This window comes from Carettochelys insculpta, chromosome 4 (assembly GCF_033958435.1).
Source record: "Carettochelys insculpta isolate YL-2023 chromosome 4, ASM3395843v1, whole genome shotgun sequence".
In the NCBI taxonomy this organism is placed as follows: domain Eukaryota; kingdom Metazoa; phylum Chordata; order Testudines; family Carettochelyidae; genus Carettochelys; species Carettochelys insculpta.
The window spans coordinates 101,734,313-101,747,071 of NC_134140.1; the positions used below are offsets into that span (position 1 = coordinate 101,734,313).

General features: G+C 41.8%; 1 protein-coding gene across 1 annotated transcript in view; it reads left to right on the top strand.

The window, feature by feature from the left end:
• TNIP3 (TNFAIP3 interacting protein 3) overlaps window positions 1-9,148 on the top strand; it is a 39,208-nt gene extending 30,060 nt beyond the window's left edge. The window contains exon 11 of the mRNA XM_074991952.1: window positions 8,217-9,148. Coding sequence (XP_074848053.1) covers window positions 8,217-8,248 — 32 coding nt within the window. The 3' untranslated portion in view covers window positions 8,249-9,148. The remainder of the gene's footprint in view (window positions 1-8,216) is intronic.
• Window positions 9,149-12,759: the final 3,611 nt, after the last annotated feature.

Below are 12,759 nucleotides of genomic sequence, written 5' to 3' on the forward strand. Positions count from 1 at the left end.
TATTGCGAATACAGGACGGGGGAAGGAGGGGATGGCTCCCTGGCTGCAGGTGCCACGGGCTACTGCCCCAGGAGCCCCTCCCCAGCTGCTCCGCGCCTTGGGGAGCTGGGAAAGAAGTGGCAGCCGCAACGGTCTGGCTCCCGGTTCCCCCCAGGGCAGCCAGGCAGCAGCTGTGCTGGTCCGACTCCAGGGTCCTCCAAGGCGCAGGGAGCCAGGAGCCAGGTGGCTGCCACACCAGTCCAGCTTTCAGCTCCTCCAAGGTGTGGGGAGCTGGGAGCCAGGTGGCAGTCATGCTGGTCAGGCTGTCAGCTATGCCGAGACTGCGGGGGGGTGGGAGGGGTGGACAGCCGCACAGGTGCACTCCTGGCTTCCCCAAATATGGGGCAATTAATCCCTTTCAAAAAATAAATCGGGACACCTTCCTGGTGCCCATAATACAGGGCTGTTCGGGCAGAAAAGGGACGGATGGTCACGTTGTTAAAAAAGTATTTCCTCCAAAATCAGAAATAAGCAAGCAAAAGCAATGTTCCAAACAAACAATTTTTACATCTTTAAGTACAAATTCTTACGTTTTGTTTCCAAACTTGAGTTGTAACACTAGGTCAGTGGCATTTTAAAAAGCACAACAGCCCCAATATCAGTTGCATTTCAGATCTCTGCAGCGATTACACCAGTGAAATACGAAATCTGGTTGGAGATTTACAAAAAAAAAACAGAGCTCTGATTTGTTGAACTTCACTTATTATTAACCTCCTTTGTTTAATCATGGTTGTATTTCCCCCAACTGATTCACATAAGAGGGTGTTTCACACATAAGTGAGATGTGGCTATACTGAAAAGTATACACTGAAACTATACTCAAAAGTAGTACACTGTCACTACTTAATGCTGCTGCAATATGCTGAACTAGTTGGTCTTGGGCAAACTGGTCAATCCGGTCTGTATAGCTCTCCAGTCCTTAAGTGCTTAAGGATTTGAGTAGATAAAGCTTAGTCCTGCTGAGCCAGCTGGTGTGGAGGAAGCTGGTTGGCTGGGTGTATCTGCCTTAGCCCTTAAAGTAGCAGTTCCCAACATTTTCCAGACAGGAACCCATTTTGACAATTTAGGAAGACTTGTTGACCCAAGGCAATTCAAAGACGGGCGATGGGGAGAAAAGCAGTGCCATTATTATCTAATTTTGCTCCTGAGGCAAGAATATAAAATTGGGCCCCCTCATGTTTATACATTCATAGTAATTATTTCATAGAAAAATGGAAAATACATTAATAATAATAAAATAACACTACATTTATTATAGGTTATTATTTTATTATAGTTGATCTGAGTTGTGGTGGGGGAAAGACCCTCTTCCCCAAACTGCTCCCCCCACATCTTAAACCCCACACTCAGAGGCTGGAGAGGCTGAGGTGAGTCACACTCAAGGAGCCTGAGGGGTTGGAGGTCTAGGGTGGAGTCACTCAAGAGGCTGGGGATCATATTCAGGGGATGGAGGGAGTTACAGTCGAGGGCTGGGAGGGGTCACACTCAGGCTGGAGGGGTTGCGGGGGGGTCACACTCAAGGGCTGGGGGGTGATACAAACAAAATAATAAAAACTGATAAACCAGTTCCATAGAACAGAAGTGGGGGATGAAAATTACTTACTGCAAGAGTCTGTTAAGTAGCTTGCCTGAGATGGGTATGAATATCGAAGGTGGAGAAGCTGTCTTTTGTAATCCATAATTGCTTCTCTGTTGATAGAGAGAGAGCTGCTGGAGGTGGCAGCATTAAGTATCTGCAAGTGGCTCCTTTAAAAGCCACATACAACTACCGTGCTGCTGGCAACCCTTAACAAATCTATTAGCGACCCATGTTTGGGTCCCGACCGATAGGTTGGGAATCCCTGCCTTAAATGCTTCAGTGCCTGGCACTGACTTGTAACAGGGAGGAAGCCGTGCTAGTCTATACACTATCAAAACAAAAAGCAGTCAAGTAGCACTTTAAAGACGAGCAAAAGAGTTTATTAGGTGAGCTTTCGTGGGACAGACCCACTTCTTCAGACCCTAGCCAGACCAGAACATAGCAAAATAAACTATTTTGCTCGTCTTTAAAGTGCTACTTGACTGCTTTTTGTTTTGGCACTGACTTGTGGAGCCAGTTGCAGCCCCAGGATGGCTGGCCGGCCGGCCATGACTGGAGAGAGCTGTTGTCAGCCTTAGAAGCTGAACTCCCCTGGGAGAACCTAAATGAAGATTTTTGAAATCTGCAGCAGCAGCAACATGCTTGATTATTTCCAATAGTCCATCCCCAGGTATTCAAAGGGCTTCACTTGGCTCATGAAATCTGAAATGCTACAGATTCCTAAAACAGTCACTGTGGGTTTATAAAAGTGTATTGATGTGTAACCTTGTATTGCCCATTTGTATTTTTATCTTCAGTCTACTTAATACTGAACATTCAAGTTACTTTATAAAATTGCGTCTGCAGCTTTTGGGATATGAACTTAGATATTAAGGAATAGTTACTGCCCTAGGAACTGTCTCAATAGACCCCCGAGGTTAGAAAAATGTTGCCTCCAGAAAAGCTTGGGAACCAGGAGACTATGTAGGCTGCCTCTAGCTGCAGGCTACAGAAGCAGTTTAAACTCTTGAAGCCTAATTTTTTTTTTTTTTAAATGTGCAATGAATGTTTCTCCTTTTTATGGTGTGTTTAATGACTCGGTGTATTCCTAGCCCTCACACATTTGCAGGGTAGACTTTCTTTAATGGCAGTGCCTGTTGCTGCTAGTGGTCTGGTAAGAAACACCACCCTGCACCCCAGAGTAAAGTCACGAGGCCACACATGTGCCCTTTGGGAGGAAACATGCTATATGTCTGTAGGAACCTAAGTGATTAATCACCAGAAGTGTTACCACTGGGATCCAATTGAATTCGGGACTATTACTACAGCTAATTGCAAGTGGAAAGGTGTAGGCTGCAGTTAATTGGTTCTAAGACAGTAAGTTTTTCTTCCTATTCATAAAGATTCACATTTTACCTTATTAGAACTCCTTTAGTCCTTTAGCGGAGCTCATTTTTCCTGAGGGCATTAAATAAATGCCCTGAGCACACCTTTTCCTCCTGTGTTCTGTGCTCAGAGTAGCCTGTGACCAGAAACTGGGCAATACAGGATTAGGCTGCCAGCAAGAGACCATTTATTTAATTAGAGCTTGTGATCCAAAAGCCAATCTCCAGAGCAGAAGAAAAGCAGGCAGACCAGAGGAAAGTGGAAAGGATGGGTAGCCACATTATGGGGAGAAAGGGTGAGCTGGCCTGCTTTGCAACTTACCTCCCCTTTTGTGCTTGTGCCATTTTCTCAACCTGCTAATGCAGATGCCATATAGATGGGGAAAGAACTGGAAAGTGGTGTTTTCTGTAAGTTGTGACTTGTGCAGCCACTCAGGAGAGATTCATATGCTGTGCAGTGGATCAGCAGAGTGCCCAGAGCTAGGGTTTATTTGTTTCCACTGTTGGTGCACATTGGCACATGTCTCAGCACATGTAACAAAACTTATTTCACACAGGTGGAAAAATGCACACATGGATGCACACTGCGGGAGGGGCAATAAATTTCTTGGTTGAAAGAGGAGAAAGGAGAAAATATAAAGGGGACTGAGAATGGATTTGGTTCCAGGGAAGAACAGTGTGCAGGGGAGACGTAAGGGCACAGAAACAGATGATATTGCACGTATAGCAGTGGCTTGACTCAAATGGAACTGTTCCTGCTTATACCAGGGCTGAGCCTCCCTCTCTTTTACTTTGTACCTGGATTTGTGCTAGATATCAAGTCTGAAGTTTTCCTTACTTTCTTCCTTTCAGTCCAGCTTTGCTCTAAAATTCATGCTTCCTTTGTGGGGCCCCAGTTCCTACACCTATTTTGTGTGCTATATAACTCAGTGTCCTTGGAATTAGTTTTCATTTGCTTTAGAAGCAAAGGATGAAGAATTCCAGCAAGTGCACTTGACATCAGTTTATTTAGCAGGTCAGGCTGGCTTCCTTCCTTATCTAACTGTAAAATTGAAAGGACCGTTGAAAAAAATTAGTTCTGGAGATTTATCCAGAATCCTCTTTTCATAAAGATAAACCTCTGGGAAAGAGGCTTTATTGCTTGGAGCTCACATGTCCTTAATTCAGACATGGGTTTGTTTTCCTTCCACGGTGCATCTTTGGTTGGGTTTTTGTTATTTGTTTTGGCACAAATAACTAGTGATTGCCCCAGTAGCTGTATTCAAGAACCACACTTACCCTTCAAAATCCCAGTCTAAATACTGGCACTCTTAGTACCCATGGTTTAGGGTCAAATCATGCCTGGCTCAGTGCACGTGGAGAGGGTAAAATAGGTCCTTTCTCAGGTAACTCCCTGCTTGGCAGACAGTACTGATTTAGTTGCAAGATCCTAGGGAGAATGGAAGCAGCCATTAGTGCTGCTAAGAAGGCCTAGATGGGGAAAGCAGAGCTCAGCCTGTGGGAAATTTTAGGTATACCAGTTCCCAGCTTTAGCAGGAGATATGAACATCTCCAGAGGTGCAGTGTGCCCCTGGTGTAGTGCCAATTCACATTGTCATTCCCAGTTTTCCCTTTAACATACACACCCTTCTGATAATAATATAATATAATGTAATATAATATAATATATAGTAAGAGCTGGTGGGAGAATGGGTTGTTGTCATTTTCAGCAGAAGACTCTTTAGATTAAAAATGTATAACTGAATACAAATGGTTTGGCTTGTCAATGACAAGACAATACTTTCCCCAGAGAGTGCTGAAAAGTGTTTTGATGGAAAATTGACCACCCTGAGATACATGTGCAATCGTGCACATGCATATTTGAAACTGTACAAGTATTTCATAGTTGGGCTTTATAAAGCTTTAAGCTTTTCCCGTAAACCGGGACACATTCACAAGCTGGTCTTCACATGGGAAACTCAGAATTTGACAGTTTGCCCCATGTTTAGCTCTTTCAAACATTTTTCAGGAATTCTGCTCCAATAATCCTTTTCCCGCTGTAATGCAAACCACAAACACACTTGGGATGGCCTAAGATTTCTGTTTCCTGAAACACCAGATTTTTTTTTTTCATTTTTTAAATTCTGTTTTCAAAATCCACTTTCAACGTACAAGATTCCAAATTGTTTCAACTGAATACCAGTTGACCGCTGAGAAAGTATGATACCAAATTTAAACAGTCGGATATCTTTAAACACCAGCAGCCCAAACTCCACAACAAGATGTTCCAATATGTACTCGTTTCCTGCTTTGGTGTCAATCACTGGTCAAGGCTATTTTAAATAGATTCAGATGCATAGATAAGCTAATAAGAAAGTAGACTGAAGACATTGGGAAGCTATCAAGATGTTTTATAGTAACTTGTTTTTCTCTGGTTTACATAGGGAGCTCATATGGCAGTGTTAATCCTGGTATTTCAGTATCATACTGTAAATACACAGATGTTAATAAATTAGATTCTTTCCTGTTGGTTTCATGAAGCATTAATTTGCCATGTGGAAATTCCTTTTCTTTCTCATCTATTATCTAAAGGAGATGCAAAATTAGTTCCATACTAAATGTTCACTAATGTAAATGCCACAACTGTTTATTACTCAGTTCATCAAAAAATACACTATTCCTGCTGGGGGGGAGGGAAACAGGCAACAGAGCTGCCAGGCCCCTGGGCAAGGTGAGGGGGGCAGCTCTATGCTCCTGGAAGGGGCAGGACCTCGGGCAGAAGAGGTGCAGCTGGGGTAGCCAGCCCTCAGTGCTGCCCGGACTGTGCCATGTCCCCACTCCAGCCATTAGCCCTGCCCAGGGTATGCTGCCTGAGGCCCTGGTAGCCATTTAAAGGGCCCAGGGCTCAGGCCACTGCTGTAGTGGTGTCAGGGAGCTCTGGGCCCTTCTGAATCACTGGGCCCCCACAGGGCATTTGCCCCCTTTGTTTCTCCCTCCTCCCCACACCCGCTCCCTTTTGGCAGACCTGATTCCCAGTTCCCTTTGTCTGTCTGCCTTTTCACTCTCAGTTCTCTTTTGCAACATAAAATATTGTGGAGCAGATTTAGGCTCCAGTGCCAATTGTTGTGCTTTGCTGAAAAGCAGCCAGCAAGCCAAATTGCCCAGGAAATTAGTTTGCCTGGGAAGTCTTTTGTGTAAAGGGAGTCCTTAAATTGTGCTGATGGAACATCACCCCATCCCTGATGGTCTGTGGAGGGAACATATCTGGAATGCGCTTGCACTTGCAACTGCTCTACTGTCCCTTCTGGGACATGGGAAGCTGAGCCTAAATTAGAAACCTCTATGCCATTTTTACTTATGTTCTCAACAGTCACTTGGAACAGGGGAGAACGGAGTTGGCTTGAGGTCCTCACCTCCTCAGTTCTGCACAAAGCTCTAAGAATCAAGTCCTTCCCCTAGAATGTTATCAATAACTTTTTCCCAAGTTACTGATATTGACACTCACAGGCACCTTTAAAAAATCTTTTGTTTTTTTAAGGAAATAATTCTGCTTATAACATTATCTTGGTTTTCACCTTTTTTCAGTTATTGAAGATATTGACATGGGAATTCAATCTATTGTTTTCAAATACCTTTTACTATGTGTAATTATTTATACGTGTGCAAACTAAGTATAAAATGCTACCATTCTAATTTGGTAGGATTTTTCCATTCACTTGCATTGGTGTAAGTGACTACAAAACAGACAGGGCCAGAGAGAGCAGGTCTTGGTTCTTACTTACCTGAAATCATCATTTGGTCTTGTGACAAATTCGTGTCCGTAACAGTCATTATTGATGCTACAGTACTATGACTTTATATAAATGTAAATGTGGAGTAACTCTGGTTTACATCAGTGTATCTGAGATCAGAATCTAGCCACAAGATTGCATGGCTAGGCCAATATCCACAGCGTTTTAAAAGAAAAGTCCTGATCTTGCATTATCCAGTGTGCTGGTATGAGGGGAAACCCAAGCCAGCACAGTGGTCTACCTGTCTTTTAGACAGTGTAGAATTAGACCTAAATAGACCTTTACCAAAATTTTACCATGAGTCATTGACTGCTTTGTGATCTGCGTCTTTTTCTAATTGTGTGGGTGTGCCCCTGTAAGAGTACTGTGACCAAAGGTGAGATGAAGATATGTAATCCCCGTGGTATGTCACCTGAACAGAAATTCTACCTATATGCTTTCAGAAATGGTGAAATGTTCATCCGATTGTCATCCATCCTATATTCATCACCTAATTTATCACAGAGCCATAAAGTGGCTTCCAGCTGTAGATGTTACGGATCCTGGAAGAGTTCTTTCATGAAAACCTGGAATTCCCACAATGCTGCCTCTTCATCTCCTGTCACATTTGGGACCTTTGGATTTAATTTTCTTTTTTCAGCACATTCATCCAAATTCTTCCTTCATTTGGGAACCAAAGGGCTAGTGGGTTTTGATCGGCTTCTTTGAGTACAGAACTGATGTTATGTGACATCCAGACACAGTAGATTTCAGAAGTAAATGACTGATGTAACGTGCTGGAACTGTGCCTTGTTCTCACCAACATAGTCAGAATTCAGAATGCTCTTGGGAGCATTTTCTCTTGGAGTTTTAATACTTTTCACCGTAAGTGAGGCACTGGGTACTTTTTCATGGCCTTCCGGCAATATGTTACATTTCAGGAACTTTGGCTGAAACTTGGTCAGAAAGGATGTATGTGTGATATTTGCAGTCATGTATTTTCCTTTCTGGGGTGACAGTTTGTCCACTCTCACTTGCGTTACTATGATGGCCATGTGCCTGACCCGCAGATGTGCTAAGAGTTAATACCACTAGATATGTCACTGCCTTGTACTTTATGTAGCCTTTTGTACTTCTGCAAAGTGGACATCAACCTCTGCCAAATGCCACATTTTATTCCCACTTTGAAAAAGTGTAAAAGATTACATTAGGCACAAGACTATGGCATGTATCCTATACTTTGTAGCTGGTATCTGAGAAGTCGCAGTTGACTATGAGATGGTAACCACTGTTCACTGTTTAGAATAATGGCATTCCTAACCCATCTTGTTTCTCTTTTAGCTTACTGTATACTTGTCAGGACTATAAGCTTTTGATTATGATCTAAAATTCTTCAAGGGAAAGAAATCAAGACAAGAAAGGGAAATTAGTCACAAGCGGGTTAATACTTCTAATTATTAAACATTTGTATTCATTTACTTGCAGATACTTCCTCAAAGAAAGAAGTTCGTCACTGAAAGCATATGAGCTAGAGAAGTGCAGATGACTTACACATGCTCCTGTACTCTGAAAGACTGGGAGGCAGTGGAATATTTCCTCGTAACTTATTTTTGCTTATAGCCCCTTATCTCTCCAGTGCATGTTATTTGTACCTGGTGAAATCCCTGTGTGGTTGTGGTGGTGATGGAGACACAGATCCCTCGCAAAGATCCACAATAACTGATTCAATTATCTGAGGAAACACCACTACCCCTCTTCCTTTTGTGAAAGATGCAATCTATGCTGGCTACAGGGGCCTATAGCAAGTTTCTGTGGTACAATATTGTAACGACTGCTGGGGATTAAGAGGACATTGCATCTGATTTGAATATACAATATAAAACCACATTAATATTGTGATCTTTGTAAGAATCACAATCCATTTTATTTAAGTTCTGAAAATTATTGGTTGTGCCATTTTGAATTCTGCACTCACTTCTCTGCATATATATTTATTGGAAGGATAGGAGTTATTCAGAGAATTGACTGTCTACGACTCTGTGTTTGTACAGTGTTTCCTAGAAAAGGGCCCCATTTGTATTTGGTCCTTTGGCGCTTCTGTAATAAATGTGATTATTATTAATAATAAGTTGACTGAAGAAAATGGCAGTCTTACTTTTTCCACAATATTTGCATAATAACTGTAATTAATTGTGTTGCACCTTGTTGCTTTTCCACAATAGACACTGAACCTGCTTCTATTTAAGTCACGGCCAATTTGTCCATTGATTTCCATACCAGAAAGCTTGGGCCTGAAGAATATGGTCATAATTTGATGTTTGTATATGTATTTGTGTGAATGGAAATATTCCACTGATTTTATATTGATAGTGAAAAATAAGTTTCTACTTCTGGAGGATTTCTAATAATAATGCTAAACATAATTGTCTGGCCTTTCATTTGATAACACCATTATGTTTTAGCTCAAATAGTTCTCTTTAAACCATGAAACTTTAGGAAAGCTTAAGAAACACTTTAGATGTTTGGCAAATACTGCATGATATAACCTGTTCATAGTATAACTGCTCTTTCCCTTCATATATGTAGTTAGGACTATTCTTCCAGCGATTCTGCTAGAGCCTGTTGGGGCAGTGGATTACGCAGGGGTAAGTCTTGTGCTTTAAACAGTAGGTCACAGGGAACATGTAATGTAATTTCTTGATAAATCAGTAGAAATTTGAGTATGAATCTAATTTAACACTGCACCTTCCTAAATTGTACCAAGGCAGAGTTTTCAAGTGGACCTACCAGCCCTCACAGCCATATACAGAGTAATTCCCACATTAATAACAATCCATTTCAATTCCCACTAATGTACAAAGACTTTTGCATTATAATAACATCCAAGGATTAAATGTTTTCAGCATTTAAATTCAGACCCAATGGAAGACAATCCCTGGGAAAGGATTTCTCTGCAAATTAAATTAATTCCCCCAACCACTTTGTTTTTTTGCATTTAAGGCGACAAATCCCGCCCTATTTGGTCACGCAGACCAAGAGGAACATGACCAAAATCCTAAATTAACCATTCTCTGGAGAATGACTATTTTATCGTGATTTTTTGTAGGAGCCAAAGTTGCATGGCAACTTGTCTATGGCATAAAAGCCCAAGTGTCCATTCAAGCCAGAGATGAGTTCTATTTCTGCATGGATATGAAGCTGGCTTACAGACACTGTAGCAGCAGATAATTTAACTACCAGACAACTCCTGATTAATGATTTGGCTAATAAGGGTGAGATCATGGAAAATGCTAATGCAATGCTTTAGGAAAATCCAATTATAATGTAACCTAATTCAATTCAGACTCTCAGCAGGTGACCAATGTTGTGAGAAGAATACCCCACGCTCAGCTGTAGTGAATGTTCAAAACAGACAAGCTTCTGTATATCTGCTGTTACAGGCAACAAACCCCCATTTCATTCACATCAGCCCTTCTGCTGCTCAACTAACTATGAAGATTGTGTCTTCTGTTTGTGAAACTTAACTGGTTACATAGTTTGAGGAACCATTATCTGGCCTAAGCAGAGATGACTCAACATGAGTCATTCACATCAAGAAAACAGACTGAGAGAGGTAGCTGTGTTAGTCTGTATCTTCACAAAACAAAAAAGCAGTCCTGTAGAACCTTAAAGAGTAACAATATTGTTTGTTAGGTGATGAGTGTTCGTGGGACAGACCCATATCTTCAGATCTTGAGACTGTTCCACAAAAACTCATCACCTCACAAACAATACTGTTAGTCTGTAAGGTGCTTCAGAACTGCTTTTTTGTTTTACAAAAACAGAGTTGGTGGTGTTAAATATATATTTTTTCTTCATATGGACACAGGGATTTTTAATGGTTGGTTGGCTAGGGCCTGATTCTGTAAACATTTACTTGCACATATCCCAATGAAGCTAATTGAGAGGCTTTGTTTCTAATATGGTGTGAGTGGAAGAAAGACTCACTGTACCTTTTTATATGGTGCTATTCATCTTCCCCAAATCGAGACACTACCTTCTCTCTGAGTTAGTGTTTTCACATTAGAAGAGCACACACTAAAGAACTGGTTTTTCTGCTGGACAGACTATCGGGTGGGAGGTAGGAGTGTGCATGTGGCAATCGGAGTAACCCTATTGTGAGTCATTTCTTCAGAATGGCTCCAGTTCCAGTCTTTTGTCCAGTCTGAATAAGGGAGTTTCTCTCACTGTTTTTGGAAGATTGTTCCACCTTGTATCAGATCTTCTGTTATTCCCCTACCTTCAGTAAATATTTTTCTTGCTCAAATATCAGCCCATTTCTCCTTTTTAACCTTCCCATTTTGTTTTCTCCAACTTATACACTACTGCAGTACAAATCAGGGGGACCGAATATGTGGCATACTTTTGTGGCAAGCTGGCTTTGGAGCTGTTTAAAGTTTGGGAGTGTTGGAATAAATTCTAGAGAGAGGCAATCGATAGGCAGGATAAGTCAAGCAGTCATTGTTGACATACGATGATGAATAATCACGAAGTCCCTTTTTCCCCCCATACTGAGCCAGAAACTTTCTTAGAATAAGAAAATGAGTATTTATTATCCCTAAAATGCTTGCCTGTCTCTGTTTCACTGCAAGGCTGCTACCTTACAACCTATCTGAGCCCCATCACACCTCCCATCCTGCTTCAGACTTGAAGAAATAGTACAGACATTTCCAAAAGGCAGATAATAAATACAGCATACCACATAGCCAAGGGATAAACTGCAGAGCCCTCAAAACCCACATATTCAATATGTATTCTATAGAACATTCTATATTTGAATACCTTTTGATGTAGTTACAAGTTTCCTGGGCATAAATTAGTGATGGCTGTATATATTACTGAATAATTTCCAGCTTTCACTTCAGACCAGTGGTCCTTTGAGAGCCACCTGGTGGTCCTGGCTACCCAGAAGAGATTCAGGTCCTGTCCAGCTGATTAGCAGAGTGCCCAGAGCTGGGCAGCATGTGTTTCTGTTGGCGGTGCATGCTTTGCTGCACGTAACAATTGATTCTGACCCATGGATGGAAAGAATTATAGGGAACGCTGCTTCAGACCATCCTATACTTTAGGGATGAAGAAAATATCTTTGTCGGGTTAATTAAAAGAAAAAGGTGGGAGCTGTTTGAAGTTGCTGGGAAGTTTTGAGTACTAGAACAAATGTTTGGAGATCTGGATTAATGAGAAGGACAAGGTAGTGAAAGGTATCTGATATGTTCAGCTTGTCTCATGGATGTGTACATAGTAATGCAGATATGACAACCTACATGTGCAATTCCGTAAATATAAACGGCTGTCCCAGGAGCAGGTGGGGAGTGGTGGGTTGGGGGCCTATGCAGGGAATCCTCCCTGGTCTGGAAAAGTTTCTCGTTCAGGACCGGTGAGGTCCTGACCATTCTGGGCCAGGATGGTGCAACCTGTAGAAGCATGAAAGGCCATGTAAAAACTTTAGTGTAAGCGTTAGCAAGTTTGCTATCACACAAATGCCATTTATGATCCACTAAAGCTCAGCGTCCCTAGCTCCTGTTTGTCTTACCTTGATAAGCTGCAGGTTGCATTGGCAACCCCACCCCTCACATCACCAGGCACTGCATTTCTGCTTTGTTTGATATAATCCCCAACATTTAAAAATTCCTGTGAGATATATTTAAACCAGAGTTCAGTATTTTAACTTTACAAAACAGAGGTTTTTTCCTTCCCTTGCTGTAATGGTAAGCAGTGCCTCTCTGATTTTCAGATGCAATTTGAAAGGCGTATAAGACACCATAGCAAAGTAATGTATTTTGTTGATTAATAAAACATACTCCCTCATAAGTCTGGGTGCTGGTTAATTCTGTGTTTTCACTTACAGCAGCCGTTGCCTCTGTTTCTTCTCCACCTGCTCCACAAAGGGAGAACACCCAGGTGCTTCCTGTTATGGGGGTTGCTCATGGGAGAGTAATGGGCCCTGGCTAGTTACAGATTATGAAACAAAGCTTGTGGGGAAACTTGT